The sequence below is a fragment of the Aspergillus chevalieri genome, chromosome 7 (assembly GCF_016861735.1).
Source record: "Aspergillus chevalieri M1 DNA, chromosome 7, nearly complete sequence".
Lineage (NCBI taxonomy): Eukaryota > Fungi > Ascomycota > Eurotiomycetes > Eurotiales > Aspergillaceae > Aspergillus > Aspergillus chevalieri.
The window spans coordinates 2,073,475-2,091,526 of record NC_057368.1 but is presented as its reverse complement, the minus strand read 5'-3'; the positions used below and the strand labels follow the sequence as shown (position 1 = coordinate 2,091,526).

Sequence of the window (18,052 nt, the reverse complement as noted above, 5' to 3'; positions counted from 1 at the left end):
GTTCACCGGCAGCCAATTACAGCAACCAGTGTCAGTTTGCTGGTCCTCACAGCTAAGAGACTGGCAGAAGCTTTGCAAGATCCCTTACGCACATCAAAATTGGAAGACCTTCACATCGACATACAGAACAAGATCCAGGCAATGGAGCTAAACAAGAATGCTCTTGAAGATAATCATGCACATGAGCTTAGAGCCTTGCAGCTCCAACGAGAAGAATTAGACCAGAAGGAGGAGCATCTCAGAGCCAAAATTATCAACAGCGACAAAGAGAACAAAACTCTCACAGGTCTTCTGATTAAGGAATCAATTAGAAGGATATTTAATGACAGAAAAAGCGCCCTTGATGATGATTCAGTTGGGTTTGAGGCGGAGGATGACGGAGCAAATAAAATCATTAGTCCAGGTTGTCAGCTTCTATGAATAGGACAGACAATGGCTCGCTGACCGCGACTTCATTACCTAGCAAAACCGGCATGATAGCACTTGTATATTTTTAATTCTTTTGTTCTGTTCGGGCATGCGTGACATAAGGTAAGCGCATCAAGCAATGTAGGGAGGCAGAAAATTCCATAGTTACAGTGCTGTTAGAGAAGTCTTGGAATTTGCTAGCTCCCGACTCTTGACCGCCCTCGCATAGGCCCAATTAGGTCGCCCGACGGGCCACCCATCCAATCAAGCATTGCCTACCCAAAACCAGCGCGGTCCCACCGAGCAGCCACCCGGCCCGTCTGTTCGAGAGCTTGCATGGCTGCCAAGATGATGACAATGTACACTACATGGTCGCAGACGCCAGTCTGGCATGCGTAGGTCGACAAGGGTAAATGGCAATAAAACAGTGGTCTCTTATAGGTCGTTATCGAGCCCTATTTGACGGATGTCGAGAATTTGCTGTATTATTGTTATGCCAAGTTTTCGGATAATCTTGATTTGGAAACCGGTGGGTGTTGGGGGTTCCCATTTTTATTGGTATGAGAGAAAGTTGATTGTCTGCCTATGGAATGAAGGCCTTCGGGGAAGATTTTCGTCTCCTCAGGATGGACATAGCGCCGTCGTGGAGTGGCCTGTAGGGTCCATGATGCATTGGTCTCCCGCAGTTGACTGCTTTGAGTACCAGTACGCGTGCTGCATCAGTCATTGTCCATCTCGTGCTATCTGTCCTTCAAAATGCTCGTAGAGAAACAATTGTGTGCTTGGCAAATGATCCTGGTTTGATAATTCTTTTCTCTATTACACAATAGTTGCACGCGGTTGATGTCATATTTATCGAGAGTACTGGAACTTGATGCAAAGCTGACTATTGATTGCCCAATGACGAAGTCGTATCTCACCGTAGTAATGGAATTTCCGGCTAAAATATACTGCTGATTGGCTTTCAACGTTCTACCCACATTTCCGGCCGTTGTTAACTCTCCCGCAGATCATGTCAAGAGCATGGAGTATTCTGGTTGAAGATTGATTTAAGGCGTTTTCGCCCGGATAATTGTAGTCCCATTGTTCTTCCATCTTTTCTTCTCTACAATCCATGTTGCCGAGCCACACTCCTGCAATCTGAAATCCTACTATTTTGTCTGCACCTTCCAGGCGCTTGCCTCTTATCATCTGCCATGTCATCCTCTGTTAGCATTGAACCATCAATAAACGATCCTTGGCCGGCTACCCTTGATCTTTCACCTATAAATGATCCGCTTGGGGTTCTTGACTCGATGTCACCGGCTCTCTCAGCATGGGGTTGCCAAACCACTCAGGACCTGTGCATTCCCGGCTTGGAATTGGACTCAATTCGAGGGGGTAGCACTAATAATGTTCCTCCGGATATATTACTATGCCACAATGACTTAAATAAGAGCTCCTTACCTGCTGCAAATGATACCCATTCCAAGAATAAAAAAGCCGGCGTGTCAAAGCCAGTGCAAACAGCTAAAGAAAGTACATCACGGGAAAGGCTTCTAGAGCGAAACCGTCAGGCAGCTAGTCGATGTCGACAGAAAAGGAAAGAACATATGCAGCTGCTGGAATCGCGGTTCAAGAAGCAATTAGAAAAGCATCAGCAGCTCCAATCTGAATCCCGTTGCCTCCGATTGGAGATCCTCAGTCTCAAAAATGAAGTGCTGAAGCATGCATACTGTACAGATAATCAAGTTTCCAGCTATCTACAGCAGATGGTTCAGAGAGTAAGTTTACAGATGAGCCGTGTGCTGCACATTTGACGATGACAGGTGACACTAATAAATAATAGACCAGGGTGCACTGCCGCGAACGACAAGAAGGGGCATTTAACATTGGTGGCTCTTCGCGCTTAGACCACTCCACTGAGTCACTTGGCGAATGCTCACAAAACGCATATTTTGATGAATTTCTCGTGTCGGAATGATGGTCTTCAAATCATCAAGACTGCTTGATATCGAGTTGAGCTCTTTGCTCGATAGAATACGCACCTGTGAGGGATGCGGTATATCAAGGGAGACAATACACCATCTTCTCTTTGAATGTCGGGAATGGCGACACCAACGAAACAGGCTCTACAAGGACCTGGAGACAGACGGAGTTATGAGGCCCACTACGGCAGAAGAATACCCACAAGGACGACTCCTAGGAGAGCCCAAAGCTACAAGGGCATTGCTACAACTCCTAGCCAGCGCCAGCATAGCTCTACCCCGGGCGCACCTACAGCAGACGGCAGAAAGGGCCCGAAGAGATGACGAATGGGGACTGGAAGCACTGGAAGAAGCAGTTAGAACAGGAGAGGGGTAGCAGGGAGGGTAGCCCAAGGCTGAGAGTCAGCCTAGGCCACACCCATCTTGCTCCAAAACACAAGGAGAGCACTGTGCTCAAAAGCCCTGCGCATACAGGCGGTCTGGGGCGAGGAAAAGGATCGGAAAGATTATAAAAGGGAGTGTTGTCCCGGCAACTTATAGGGACAAGAGACTGTAGAATAGCTGCTGGCCTCGAGTCCATGAATCATGGTCTATCATAGCTCTAGGGCTCGGTATGGACAATAAACTTGATTAAATAATAATAATAATAATAGAATACGCACACACATATATGTATATTTTACTTGCACTTGGACAGGCCATTTCCTTATGAAAAATCATTTCACCGGCTCTCTTATATGTAAAGTAATGAAGAGCGTGAATAACCAAAAGTTCTGAATAATGCTACATATTGCAGCCAAACGGAACCAATGGCAGGCAGATCCTTCAAGACGTCTTAGTATGGTGAAATAGAGCCTCGGAGAATAGTAGTAGTAGTAGTAGTAGTAGTAGTAGACCTCATTAACCTGTCCTAGCTAGCTTTTAGATACATGCAGTCATGCAGGGTTGAGCCGTGAGCTCAGCTCGCGGCCATGAAACGCTGCGATCAACGCAGGCGGCAGATCACGGCAGGATTGCCGTGAGAAGAATGTAAAAGTAACAGACAACAACTTGAAATGAACATCCTCCTTGCGTCCATCCGCTGCTTTCCTCCTTCATGCAGCTTCTCCCTTAAATAACCGAGGCCGAATCACCGATATAACCGCTTGGCTCGCCTTTCTTGCCCTCTCCATCGTCTCATTGCGGTGCCACTGCGCTTTTTCTGTGTTCGCTCGTTTTTACCGGCGTTGGGGTAACCTGGATCCCCTTCGCTGTTTTTGTGCGCCCTTCATCTCATCATGTTCAATCGTCCTGGTCTGTGTATTCATACTCCTTTGTCACGCCTGTCGCCTCAGAGTCTACCGCTTGAAACTGTCCGAGCAGGCCTGTTTGTATCATAAAATCCGCCAGAGCAGGAGCGGCCTTTGGTTCCACCAACAGGTCATTGAAATCAATGGCTCTGGACACTCTATTGCAGAGCTTTCTCCACATGTTGGTCCTAAGCTCGCTGAGGAGAGGACACTCCATGACCACATGGCAAGGTGTCTGGTTGCCCAGTTCACACCTGCATTGTGCGTTTTCCCGGATGTTGATCCGACTCAGGTACTGATTCAACCCAATCCTTCCCGTGCGTAATCGTATCAGAACTTGCTAACTTACGACTTTTGACTGCCCTCCCATAAGCCCAATTAGTCGCCCGACAGGCCACCCATCCAAACAAGCATCGTCTATCCAAAACCAGCACGGGTAGCGCCCGGTGGCCCATCCGCCAGAGTCTCAGAGAGTTTGCATGGCTGTCAAGACAATGACAATGTAGACGGTCATGGACGCCAACCATGCAAAGTTGCTGTGAAGTCTCTATACTGGTGTTAGTGCATCGCGTACCCATATGAGGTAAGCAATATACTTTGTAGTTCGATCATATACTGTACATTGTAAACAAGAATCGCTTGTAAACCAGAATAGAGATTCATTGAAAATCACTGAGAATTGCTTAGAGTACTCTTTATTACAACGACACAAGCCCAGCTTGGTGTTGACATTCCAATGCTAGCCTTCCCTGAGTGGAACCTCGCACAACTGTTCTGTGACACCTCTCTGTGTGATTTAAAAGATGAACTTTCTGTTCAGCAGCTTTGCCCCACAGATATTACACTCAACCCCTTTGGTTGGCCAGGGAGGATTGACATGTTTTCGTAGAAAATGCCTGGTGAGTGAACCTGGTGTTGCATGTTCTGCAATCCGATTCTTTAGCGGGAGATTAGCATTCCCCAGGCAAAGAAAGCAGAGCTTAGGTCGCTCTTCTGGAGATTTGATCCGTACAGATTCCATCGCTTGGCGCAGGGTAATCTCGGTCTCATCCTCTGAGAAATGCTGTTGCCGTTTGGCAGGAGGACAGGGTTCGTCATTGTCAGGTACAGGCCGGCAGCAAGATTGGCTGGGCCGAGGCATGGGCCGCCCCTCTTCCACAGGGCAGAATGCAGTCATCGCGTTAATCACATTGATCTGACGCTGATACTCCGCTTCAAGAGTGGTACCCGGCATGCTCAAGGTGGCGTCAATCACCGTTAGATGCTGTGGAGGCATAGAACCCTTGTGCTCCAGAGCCCCCATTACCTTGGTATCCACCAGCTTCCCTGCCAGTTGACATTCAAGGTCGATTACAGGTTGCTCATTCCGATACCGTTCTAGATTCTCCCGAATCTGTCAGTTCTGCTGTTGTTGCTTCTCATTACGAAGTTCACAGACAGCTTTGTTATACTTCCGTTTTGCTTCCATCGTCCGATCCTGGAAAAGATCCAGCCTTTCCCATAAATGACGGTGGTGCTTGGAAAGCGCTCCTTCATCAAGGTGGCCAAAGGCAGCTTGATATGCTATACTGGCACGGTCTAACTTGGCTTGGCGGTCATCCCATTTCCGCCTGCGTTTGTTTACTGTGTCCTGCCGTGCACGAACCACAGGGAGCCAATTGAGGGATTTGGATTCTTCAGGAGAGAGCTTATACAGTCGGTTTTGGTCAATTGAGGCGCTCAACGAGCACGCAAATCGCACAAATGGGGTTTGAGAACCTGTTTTGCGGATAATTCCCTGAACGTCAACATCAACATCCACTTCATAATGCCGGACGAAGGTGCGGATATCTGCATGCTGTAGAATGACGTTTTGGAGGGCATCGGTAACTTCTTCTATCCATAGGGTTAGCTACTCAACTAGCAGATATACGTTCAAGTGAATTATAAAAGCTGATCGAATTTATTAACTTCTGCCAAAGGACGGGGTCATTTTAGCCAACTTACTAGAGCAGATTTTATCGTGAAAAGCAAGCTCATGACCCTTAACAACAGCTCTTTGAACCCCTCCATCCTCCCACAGGTGTCTCATAGCGTTACAGACTGCTATATCCAGAGGGCCATCGCAGGCCATAATGGACTGTGATTTAACAATAAAATTGGCTGCATACTGAAAGCACTCATAAGTCGAACTTGAACAAAGATGTATAGGAGTATTGAAAATTACCTTGGCTCTCTCAGTCTCGAAAACAATCTTCTCCGCAGTCATGATATCCAGCAATACATTGAAGGCGACAACCATGTTGGAATAGATTATAACCCGTGTCTGACGGCGTTCGTCATTGGAGAATCCACCCTCATACATAATGCGCATTTGCTTGATAATTGTTGACTTCCCTGATTCTCCAGCACCTAGCTTTGGAATTAGAAATGTCTCATATAGGTCTCTGTCTATACACACCAAGCAAAAGGACCTTGATGGTCCTGCTCATTCTTTTCTTTTCCGCTTTCAACAGCTTGTTAATTTTGGTGTTGTGCTGTGGAGTTTCAACACCTGCTGGGTCTGTGGGTTCTGAACTCGAACACCCCATGATACTGTGCTTAAAGAATTCCATTAGATATCTAAATAGGGAATTGTCTGTTAGATTCAAGTTAAGTTTCACGCCCAAAACTGAGACAAGGCAGTATGGCTGTCACTTCTGACCACAAGCCAGGTGTTACAGAACTCACTGTATCAGCCTCACGTGATGATACAGAGTTTTTAGTGGGCAAGCGTAGTTGATTCGATGGGTGGTCTATCGGCTCAGCTAACTATATAACTACCGGGCAGAAAGCGAGGGCGGTGAGGCACGTGACCCGCTGGGTACTAACACCCCCCCTCGCCCGAGCTGGGTGCCCGGAGATCAGAGGTTCTAAATACACATCAAAACGCATACACAATAAAGCAGAAGAATAAACAGGCAAAAAAAAATCAATCAAGAAGTGAGAAAGTAGTGAAAGTACATCGAACAAGAAAGGGTGCAAAGGTATAGGGGCTGAACGATTGGCTGCCCAAGTGAGGTGCCGAGATGTCGAATGCCTATTATTGAGCAATTAAATCTTCCCTTCTTTAACAACTTTCTTCATCCGCAGTATTGTCTGTTTGATGATGTTTATCCATATTGATGAGATGAAGGAAGTGGCGATGGGCTGGAGCGTTGAGGATCTTGGTAAGTCCATCTGCCGGATTCTCCTTGGAGCGAATGCTTTCAACGCTGACTAGGCCTAAAGCTTGCAGGTCTCGTACATGATGAAATCGCACGTCGATGTGCTTCGAGCGTTTAGTTCCTTCTGTTGAAGTTAACGCAATAGCGCCCTCATTGTCCATATAGAGCTCTAGTGGTGGAGTTTCATGGCCAATCAGGCCCATTTCAAAACAAAGACGGCGAAGCCAAACAGCTTCCTTGGCTGCCTCAGAGCCAGCCATATATTCGGCTTCATTGCTGCTTGTCGCCACGCAGGTCTGGCGCTTTGATTGCCAGGAGATAGGCGATCCACCAAATAGGAAGATATATCCGCCAATCGACTTCCGGTCTGAGTTGGGGCCTGCCCAGTTGGAATCCGAGAATCCCTGCAGCTGGGCAGTGACGGTTCTTTGTGTATGCGGGTAATAGATGAGACCTTCATCAATAGTCCCCTTTAGGTAACGTATGACATGAAGAAGTGCGTTCCAACATTTCCTGGTTGGTGCAGTGTTGAAACGGGCTAATAGGCAAGCTGCCTCAGCAATGTCAGGTCGGGTTTTCACTGCGAGCCATTGTAACTTCCCAGTACCACGTTGGTATTCGCGGGTGATGATGGTACTGTCGGGTAGATCATCTATCATCAAACCTGTCGGTAGGGGGTAGGCTGTGAGTGAGCTTTCTCAAGGCCAAATGATTTGATGAGTTCCTTGATATATTCGCGCTGATTGAGGTAAATACAGCCGTCTTCGGACTTCACTTCCATGCCAAGATAGTATGTCATATCGCTAACATCTTTGACTTCCCATTCATTGGCTAGGGCGTTCTTCGTCCATTCAATATCCTCAGCACGCTCAGCGACAAGCTGAAAATCATCGACGTGGGTGGTAATATAAAGATGTGGGCGTGTTTGATGAATGAAGAGTCCAGCATCATATGGACATGTCTTGAAGCCCAAGCGGTGAAATACTGCAGTCATGGTGTCATACCATATGCGGGCTGCAGGGGTAAGGCCATATATTGAATTCTTTAGCCTCCAGGCGAGGCCATCGCCCTCTTCAAATCCAATTGGCTGACGCATGTAGATTTCATCCATTAGTAGCCCATTCAAGAAGGCTACGGCGATATCAAATTTCCGCAGATGCCATCCATGTGCTGCAGCTAAAGCAAAGAGCAGGCGAGTGGTGGCTGCAAATACAACAGGGGCATACTTGCAGTAGTCATACTGCATATCATCTTTCTCAACAAGATTGCCCAGAATCACCCATCGGGCTTTATAAGATCGGTCATCTGTGGGCTCATAATCTTCCTTGCTGTCATACACCCATTTGCCAGGGAATATGCGCTTGTTTTTCGGAATATCACTAATGCGGACAAGCTCAAAGATCCCTTTGCTTTCTAGCTTTGCAATCTCTTTTTCCATTGCGTGCAACCATTTAGCTTTATCATCTCGATTCAGAGCGATCTTCAGTGTCTTAGGCACATCTCGAGATGTAGCACCAACTGTGTACGCAGCGAATCCTTTGGCAGGGCGTGTCATGATGTCGTCTGAATAAGATTGGGTGTTGTTCGAATAAGGTTGTTGGGGTGCTTCTTGTTGATTGGTTGATGGAGCGTGTAGAGCCACTGATGGCTCAGTGAATGACGGGTTGCTAAGTGAGACTTTTCCCTCATCGACGTGCCCATCAGGCACGTCAATTATGGTGTTTTTTTCCTGGTCCCAAGCCAGAGCTATGTTGCTCGCTCGATGACCTAGAAGTATGCCAGATGCTCCACGAGCATCTATTTTATCTTCTGGTTTCTGAGTGCCATGGCGATGATACCATATTTTAGCACCAAAGGGGCGGAGGTAAGCTATATTCATTGGGCGGTTTTCCCAAGCTTCCGCAGGGATATAAAAGGCTGACTTCTTGATGTGCTCGTTTAGGATATTGCCATCCGGTGTTGGATCATTGAACAAAGGGGTTGATGTGGGCAGATAGTTGGCTTTCTGCACTGTATCCATTAAGGCATCTAGCCAAAAACGGCGCGGCAAGCCTGATGCATACAAAACGGCTCTAGTGCGCTCCAAAAGAATCCGAATTCCACGCTCACTAACACCATTCTGCCAGGGTGAATATGGAGCGGATGGTTCAATTTTTATGCCAGGCCAATCTCGGGGGTTCTTGAAGAATTCACCATCTCCTCGCAGATAGGCTACTTGATAGCCTATTTTTGCAAGCCAGTCGATATGGTTCTTGATGGTGTGATTGGGTTTATCGCGATTTTGAAGAGGAAATAGCCATCGAATTCGAGTGGCGTCATCAGTAAGGATCATGACATATCTGTATTTGCCGTTTGCAGGAGGGGTATCGTCGTCAGATGGCTTGCCTAGTGTTAGGCCGCCACCAAAAATATCAACATGCAAACGCCGGCCAGGTTGGGTGGCACGGGGTGTCGGCCCATTGCCTACTCTTCTTGTAGTCTTTGCTTGGCGACAGTAATCACAGGTGGGTAGGAGCTTCTTTCCTTGAATATTGATTCGTCCAATTCGATGTAGGTATTGTAGATCGTGCTGATTCATATGGGATAGGCGATGATGCCAGTGTTCAATGGGGGCTGGAGGAGGCCTATTTGGCGTCAAGTTCCTTGATTTATTTTCATCGGTTTCCTTGGTGTCATTGACTGCATATGCTACACCTTTCTCAGCCTCTAGACGGTCGAACATGCCATCTTCAACTGTTCTGGAGATGAGGAAAGCGGAGCCATTGGGACTGATTATCCGGAATCGGTAAGGCTTTTCAGCAGTCAGCTGAATATGAAAGCCTTGCTTTTCGAGCTGGTTAAATGAAAGAAGGCGTGTGTGTAGTGCAGGCACATATCGGACATTTTTCAACTCTACCACGTGCTCTCCAATGGGTAGGTGAATGGTTCCAATTCCTTCTACCTTATGAGTGCTGCCATCTGGCAGTCCAACAGTCGACGTTGTCGTCAGTGGCATGTAATTGACAAATGCTGATTGATCATCATAGATAGTCCAGGTGGCACCAGTATCTAGTACCCAATCATCTGTGTTGGCGGTTGAACGGGCTAGATTGGCGAAGCCATCCGGCTTCCTCGGCGTTGTATTAGAGTTATTTGATGTCGAAATTGGATTGTCAGATTTCGGTGGGGGTCGTTTCTCTGGGTGAAGTATCCAGCAATCATCCAGTGGATGCGGGCCTCGTTTGCAATGAGAGCAGAGGGGTAATCGTTTATTAGGCAACGATGATTCGCTAGAGGTGTTGGAGCCCAGGGAGTTAGGTTGAGAGCTCCCCCCTTGTGTGTGCCACGATTGGCTGGGTTGGAAGTTGGGTGACTGGGATTCCAGGGATCCTGTCGATAAATTGTGTATGAGAGCTGTCGATATGTGTGTGGTGGAGGTGGTGTACGGCTTTCTATTTGGTCAATCACGTCGGCCATATCCATCTCATGAAAGCGGTTTCTTTTTGAGCCGGCGAAAAGATTATCCAACTGAGTACGGACGAATGAGCGCTGGAAGTCACCTAAAAGGATGATGCCTATGTCATGGCATATCTCTGAGACATCATATCCTTTTCGCTCTATCTCAGTGGTTATACGTTGCCACTGCCGCATCATTGCAACAGTGTTGCCATTCGGTTTCAAATTCATGAGCGTTTTGACAAGAAGCAGGCGTTCTTCTGCAGGTGAGACACCATAAATGGTATCTAAATGTGATAGGATCTCGCTTGGATGTTGAGTATGGTCTGTATGGACTTGATGGAGGATATCGAGGGTCAAGCGGTCTAAAATTCGGGTATGTAGCAGCTGCTTGGATGTGGTATATTGAGCTAACTGCAGTGGTGTGTCTTTAGGGACATTATTGGGGCGAAGTAAAACATCTCGGGCGCCAATATAGTCAGCATCAAATAGGAGGTTCTTTCTCCATTCGGAATAGTTATCCCGGCCTTGTAGGCGTCGAGTATCTCGCCAGTGAGTCTTTGCAAGTTCATGAAGTCTCTTTTCTTCCTCTCGGACTTCCTGCTTTTCTTGTTGAATTCGTCTTTGTTCATGTTCAAACGCTGACCGACTATCTGATCGCTCAAACAGTTCTGATAGTCGCTCCATAAGTTGACTACCCCCTCCAGACGATGTACGCTTAGGCTGTCTAGCCTGGCGGAGGGTATCGACTTCATCACGAAGTACACGAATGATCTCATCTCGATCATCTGTGGTTTCCGATCGGCTAGTTTGGTGTTCTGATTGGGTATCAGCCGGCTGGGCGGCTCCTTTGGCGTTCATATAGGCAAATTCCTGGGGTTGAGGTTGCGGTTGGTCCCCCCCTTGACCGGGTGGTGTATTGGGAATTGGGTAATCGGCGGGATTTACATGAGTTTGGTCGTCGATATCCATGACAGTTTCAGCATCAGGATTGGTAGAATGGTGGCGTATGGTATGAGGCGTCTCCTGCTGGAGGACTGCCGGCATTTTATTCTTCTTTGGGGGCATATTGGCGAATTTTACAACGTTGCTTTGGGAGGTGGTGAAAAGCGGTTGAATTCAGGGGATATCGGAGCGTACGATAGCTATGAATTCTCACAGACAAATAGCGCAATCTGATTAGTCTAGCAAGAGATTCAAACGCTAAAGGAACCAAACAAAAAACCTCTAAAAGAATGGTCTCTCACTATAGAGCAAGAGGGCTCATAACCTTTTAGTGGGCAAGCGTAGTTGATTCGATGGGTGGTCTATCGGCTCAGCTAACTATATAACTACCGGGCAGAAAGCGAGGGCGGTGAGGCACGTGACCCGCTGGGTACTAACAAGAGTTAAGACAGGCTCATTGGATAACAGCAACAACCATGGGCGCCAGGAGAAGAATGGGCCCTGCTACCAGAGCGCAAGATCGCCTGCACTCTATGCGATTGAGAAGTGAGAAAAGACTCAACAAGCACAATGGAAAAGAAGATGCCAGCATGGAGGATGCCCCGGAGGTCTGCAAGACCCCGACCGCGCCTCCTCGAGAGCCCACCACCCCACAACAATCACCAGAACAGCTGAGATGTGAGATACCGATGCAAGCTCAACACTTCCCTTGCAATCCTCCTGAAAACCAATATCTACCCACACAGCCTGAACGGGATACCCCTCCTACAACTCCGACCCACGAGTCCCCCCAAAGCCAACTGGGCTCAGAGCTCCAGAGCCACATTGCAGCAGCAGTGGCATCGAAAACATCGCAAATAAAGACCACCGGAGATGAGGTTCTAGAGCTTGTCTCCATGGTTAGCCAGAAGGTCATTGATTGGGAAAAGCAGAGCCTACAGGGAGCAGCCTCCTTGGGCAGAGATATTAGGACTCTGGTCCTCAATTTCGGCAAGAATCTAACAACTGGAAATCCTTCTGAACAGGAGAATCACCACCCCCGCACCCGGTACACAACAGCTATGCCAAAACTGTTGGATCCCCATCCACCGCCCCCAGGACACAGCCCAAGCTACCCAAGACCACATACAAGCCACCACAACCAGAGAAACCTCTACGCATTTTTCTCCGCCTCTCCAAAGATCACCCAGCCCGTCAAGCTAGCCCGCACGCCACAATGGACATACTGAGGAAACACCTGGACAAGACCTGTTCTGCAGCTATTAAAGAGATCCAACAAGTGCCCTCGGGCTTGGCAATCTGGCCTAAGGATGGCCCGGGCCTCCAGCTCCTCACAGAACACAGGGAGCTCCTGGAACGCCTTATACAGGGAGCCACAGCCGAAGTCGAACAGAAATGGGCTATCTACGCCCTACCAAATGCACCCCAGCAGTATACCAGTTATGATGGGACCCAAGTGCCTGTAACTGAGCAGATGGCTCTGGATGAATTTAAGCTTCAGACAGGCCTCTCCCCTCTGAGATTTTACCGCTCAAATAAGAATCCGCTGTCTGGCACCCTTGTCATGGCAGTCCCAGAAACTCAAGTTCAAACAGTGCCCAAAAGGGTCTACCTCTTTGGTGAGAATATACCAATCAAACATAAACCCCTCCGGCCCCGAATAGAACAGTGCACACAGTGCTGGGACTATCACAACCCCCGGACCTGCACCCGCATCCCTAGATGCCGCATTTGCAGCCAGAAGGACCATAGTGAGGAACTGCACTCCCACCACAACCACAAGAAATCACCAGAACCAAACTGTGCCAATTGCTGTGGCCCCTTCCCAGCGGACCACTCAAACTGTCCCACCAAACCTACCATACAACAGGGTGTCATCCAACGACTATCCAGATCACAATTCATTGCAGTCAGGAAAGCGGGTGCACGCCAACATATGCTAAAAGACCAGACTGACACAACTGGGCCCCCTGAAAACCTGAGCTCCCCACCAACAAGAGAACAGCCTCTATCATGTTAGATAGGATATCTCATCTACAAATTCTCCAGCTAAATGTTGGCCGAAACTGGGAAGCACATGAAACTGCGCTTCAACTGGCCTTTGAAAGTGATTGTCATGCAGTGCTAATTCAAGAGCCCTGGATATTCACAGACCGCTCCCGTCGAATATCTAAACACCATCCATCATTCCACCAACTCGCCCCAATTGAGGACTGGTCAAACAGGCCCCGAGTCCTCACATACATACAGAAACACCCACACTTGAAAGCAGAACTAGTTCCATTTGGACCAACATCCAGAGACATCCTGGCCGTCCGAATCAACACCCCCCAGAAGACAGCACTCCTGGTTAACATGTATAACGCCCCCCGGAATGCAGTCGATGAGGGCCAAGGCTTGGAGTCTCTCATGACACAGACAATTCCATCCCTCCCCTGCCTGATAGCTGGAGACTTCAACCTCCGACACCCTAACTGGCAGTCTTCTGCTCAACCTTCTCTCAGAGCAGAACCCTTCCTAGCTTGGGCAGAGTCCCAGGACCTCACCCTAACACTCCCACCAGACTCACCAACTCGTGGACAAAACATGATTGACCTATCTTGGGCCAATAGTGCTCTGCTCAGCCTTGGGATATCCTCAGAGGTCACTGCAGATCTCCCACCTCTTGCAGACCATGAACCAATCCTCACAGCCATTCAATGGGGCACAAACAACCTACCCCGAGATGCTCCACCCTTCCGCTGGTCTACCCTCAATGACAATTTGTTCCAGGAGACAATACAAGGGGAGAAAAGGCATGTGGATGGAACAGCCTCCACTCTTCCCCCATGCCCCTCTCCCTCTCAACTGGATGAGCTTGCAGTCAGCATCACCCAGGCGATTTCCATTGCTCTGGAAACCTCCACTAAACGGGCTTATACTCGCCCTGGCGGCCACAAATGGTGGAATCAGGATTGCACCAAGGTAGTCAGGACACTCCACAGGATTGCACGAGACCCAACATCCACCCCAGAAGACATCAGGGATGCCAAACGGGCCCTCCGCCGTGTTGTCCGGCACAGCAAACGCCAGTTCTGGCGCTCAAAAGTTGAAGAATTTGAAGAACCCAAGGATGTTTTCAACGCAGTAAAGTGGAACAGAACAGAAGGAACTTTACCTATCTCCCCTCTGAAAGAGGGTGACCAGCTTCATTCCTCTACAGATGACAAGGCAAATTATTTGGTCCGGGCACTCCTACAAAAGGCCTCATGCTCAGAGGATGTAGAGGTCAATTTGGAGCCTATCAATGATCCCAAACTGCCCTTCCCTGCCATCACAGAGAAAGAGATATATGCTGCAGTCGCCAAGCCCAAGAACAGCACCCCAGGAAAAGATGGTATAACTACCTCTATCCTTAGGAAGGCATGGCCTTCCCTAGGCCCCGCCATCTCAACACTATACCGACACTGCCTAGAGCAGGGTTGGCACCCTACTCCATTCCGAGACGCTTCGCTTGTAGCTATTCCAAAGCCAGGGAAGAGGGACCGTAGCTCCCCCGGGCCTACAGGCTCATTGCTCTCCTGTCAGTTCTGGGAAAGGGACTTGAGCGCCTGATAGCACGCAGGATGGCATGGATTGCTATCAAATATAAAGTCCTCCACCCTCAGCAATTTGGAGCTCTCCCACTGCGTTCTGCAACAGACCTAGCCACAGCCTTGATACACGACATCGAGGAGGCATGGTCACGAGGTCTGAAGGCCTCCATGCTCACATCAGATGTGCAAGGCGCTTTTGACGCTGTCCTACAGGGGCGTTTGATCAGACGGCTCCAGGAACAGGGATGGCCTATCAACGTGGCCCGATGGGTAGCTAGCTTCACCCAAGGTCGAACTGCCAGTCTCCGCCTAGGAAACCATACAAGCCAGACATTCCAGGTTCCAGCAGGTCTCCCACAAGGCTCCCCAATCTCCCCAATCCTCTTCATGTTGTTCATTGAGCCCATGTTCAAACAGGGCTCAGTCTGCACCCGACGTGGCCGCTTTGGATATGCTGACGACATATGCCAACTGGTGGCCTCCCCTTCCTTGGAGGAAAACTGCACTGTGCTTCAGCACTGCACTGAGGAGCTCAGACAATGGGGAGCTAGAGAAGGCCTTACATTTGACTTCAGTAAAACTGAACTGCAGCACTTCACACGTGGAACCAACCACTCCAACCCTACATGTTCCATAAACACTCCTCAAGGCTCACACACAGTCACACCTCCCCCTCCTGGCGGTGCAACGCGTTGGCTAGGCATCTGGTTTGACCGGAGGTTGAGCTTCAACAAACACTGCAAGACCCTCACTGCAAAAGCCAAGCAGACAGCTGCTGGTATAAGACTGTTAGCAAACACAGTTAGAGGGACTAGGGCACACCTACTGCGACAAGCTACAGTTGCCTGTGTCATTTCAGTTCTTTGCTATGGGGCTGAGGCCTGGTGGCCGGGCCAAAACAGGCCCAAGCCCAGGAACCAGGGCTCTGTATCAAACCGAGTCGATTCATCCCTTTCCTGCCTTGACCGGGTACTCAGAGATGCTCTCAGAGCCACCCTACCAGTATACCGAACCACCCCTATTCCATCCATCCATCGAGAAACTGCCATTCCCCCAATGGAGATCATCCTTGACCAGAAACGCGCCTCTGCCAGACTGCGAGTTGCCAGACTGGATGACCGCCATCCAGTTCACAGGCGCTTATTCCGAACACGACCCTTTCCTGTGATCACACGCCTAACCCATAATCACTTGCCATGGCTACAGGGGGTAGAACAGACTGACCCTCTGTTATATCCCCCCTGGCAGACAGAGAATCCCAAAGCTATCCAAAATATAAGCCCGACTCGAGACAGGGCAGGTGAGACCTTTCAACAATGGGCTGATACATGCCCTCCACTCTCCATGTTCCTCTTCACTGATGGCAGCCGCTTAAGCAACAATGCCGTGGCTGGTGCTGGATGGTATGGACATTGGGGTGCTTGGAAGCAGGAGTCCACCTGCGGCCATCTCTGCCTCCCCCAGGCATGAAGTTTTTGATGCAGAGGCCACTGCAGCATATGAAGGGCTGAAGGCCGCCTGTGATAGTGCCCAAGCCCCCTACACACAGAATCTGTATGTCCTCCTTGATAACCAGGAAGTGGCACAGCAGCTACAGGGCTCCCCCAGAGGCTCCAGTCAACGAACCATCTTGGCCTTCCAAAAGGTTGCAAAGGCCTGGCCCTCCCGGTCCCCACGATGTCAGGCCATTCAGCCTGGACAAGTCTATGTCCACTGGATCCCCGGTCATGCTGGCATCACAGGGAATGAACTGGCTGATGAACAAGCAAAAAAAAGGTGCCAGACTGATCCCACAGACGAACGCCCCTCCAGCAAGGTATGCCTGGGCTCACCGCGCTCTGAAGGAGTTTTTCTGGCGACGATTTCAATCGTACTGGATTGAGAATGCGCCACAACAATATCAGGATCTCTCCATCAGCCTGGATAAACAACCCCATGAACTATCCCTTCCCAGAACCACCCTCGGTCGTCTCCTTGCCGCCCGGTCGGGCCATGGGGACTTCGCACAGTATCATGAGCGCTTCAGACATGAAGACGCCAAGTTGGAGTGCTCCTGTGGACGCCCAAAGACCCCCACCACTTCTACTACTGTCGAAAAGGCCACAAGGCCTCCCCACAGCCATGGGGTAACCGGCAGGTGGATGAGATTCTGCGCTCCAAGTCAGGAACAAGGGATCTCCATGGATGGTTGCAGAGGTCTCACTTTTACAGCACGATATGTCCGGCACACTGACCTCAAACCCACCAACCCCCAAAAAAAAAAAAAATCTCCTCTTCCTCTCCCTTTTCACCTCCTTCTCCCCCTCCTCCCCCTGAATGGATATATAGTGCTGGTTATTCAGCCCAAGAGTTTTTCAGCAAGTTCCTGCGAGGGAGTCTTCGCCAGTGTATGATAGAATCAGCTTAGCTACCAGATAGGCGGTTTCGCTCCGCCCGTCGTATGTTCCGTTCCGGGACCCCCGCGGCACGTGATCTTAGTTGACATGTGACCGAATTTCCGACGTAAAATAGCAACTACTACTACTACTACTACTACATTGGATAACAGCTCATGGAGAATATGCAAGAAGGAACAGGGATCAAATTGATATTCGGCGTGTTGGCACCTGATGATCACGTGTTTCACGTGATATGCAAGGAGTATACTAATATACAAGACGGATGTTATACCATCAGCCTGGTATAGGTATACAAGTATACTATGAAAACATCATACCAGGAAAAGGGAGGATATATAAGAACACTCATTCATGTACTTAGCTTAGCTCTTCGCGATCAATACAAGTCAATCAGCATTGGTTACCTTCTAGTTTCTGACTCGTCCGCACTTAACCAACAACCCAGTATACGTACTCGGTTGGCCTTGTTTCTCCATTCGATTACCTTTACCGTTTCTACTTGTTGATTATCTTACGGAGCCTGGAGGGGGCGATATACCCATCAACGCATACGACATACCGGACCGGACCCGGAGGGGCATTGAGCATACGATTACTTGGGAGACACTTAGGGTAAGTGTCCAGTCTCGAAATACAACTAGCTAGAACCCTAGGTACGACACGAGAGAAGCCAGGTTGTGACACCAGGTGTACGCATGGACTATGCCAAGCGAGCATCAACAATATGAACCTCAAGTCATATGAGCCCAGCAAGGGAAGTAGGAGGATTTAATGGCAAATTATCGCCTTCTTGCTGTGGAAGGGAAAGAGCAATGCGGGCAGGGGCTTAAAATGTAATTAGAGAAAACT

General features: G+C 49.0%; 3 protein-coding genes across 3 annotated transcripts; 1 reads left to right on the top strand and 2 right to left on the bottom strand.

The window, feature by feature from the left end:
* Nucleotides 1-5,060: 5,060 nt before the first annotated feature.
* Nucleotides 5,061-6,258, bottom strand: ACHE_70702S (uncharacterized protein; the record flags this gene model as incomplete). Its single annotated transcript, XM_043283064.1, has 4 exons — nucleotides 5,061-5,539; nucleotides 5,651-5,813; nucleotides 5,871-6,055; nucleotides 6,105-6,258. The coding sequence occupies 4 exons, from the start codon at nucleotides 6,256-6,258 to the stop codon at nucleotides 5,061-5,063; spliced, it is 981 nt and encodes a 326-aa protein (XP_043140381.1).
* Nucleotides 6,259-11,705: 5,447 nt separating this feature from the next.
* Nucleotides 11,706-12,458, top strand: ACHE_70701A (uncharacterized protein; the record flags this gene model as incomplete). Its single annotated transcript, XM_043283062.1, has 1 exon — nucleotides 11,706-12,458. The coding sequence occupies one exon, from the start codon at nucleotides 11,706-11,708 to the stop codon at nucleotides 12,456-12,458; it is 753 nt and encodes a 250-aa protein (XP_043140380.1).
* Nucleotides 12,459-15,224: 2,766 nt separating this feature from the next.
* Nucleotides 15,225-15,658, bottom strand: ACHE_70700S (uncharacterized protein; the record flags this gene model as incomplete). Its single annotated transcript, XM_043283061.1, has 4 exons — nucleotides 15,225-15,304; nucleotides 15,368-15,389; nucleotides 15,464-15,576; nucleotides 15,631-15,658. The coding sequence occupies 4 exons, from the start codon at nucleotides 15,656-15,658 to the stop codon at nucleotides 15,225-15,227; spliced, it is 243 nt and encodes an 80-aa protein (XP_043140379.1).
* Nucleotides 15,659-18,052: the final 2,394 nt, after the last annotated feature.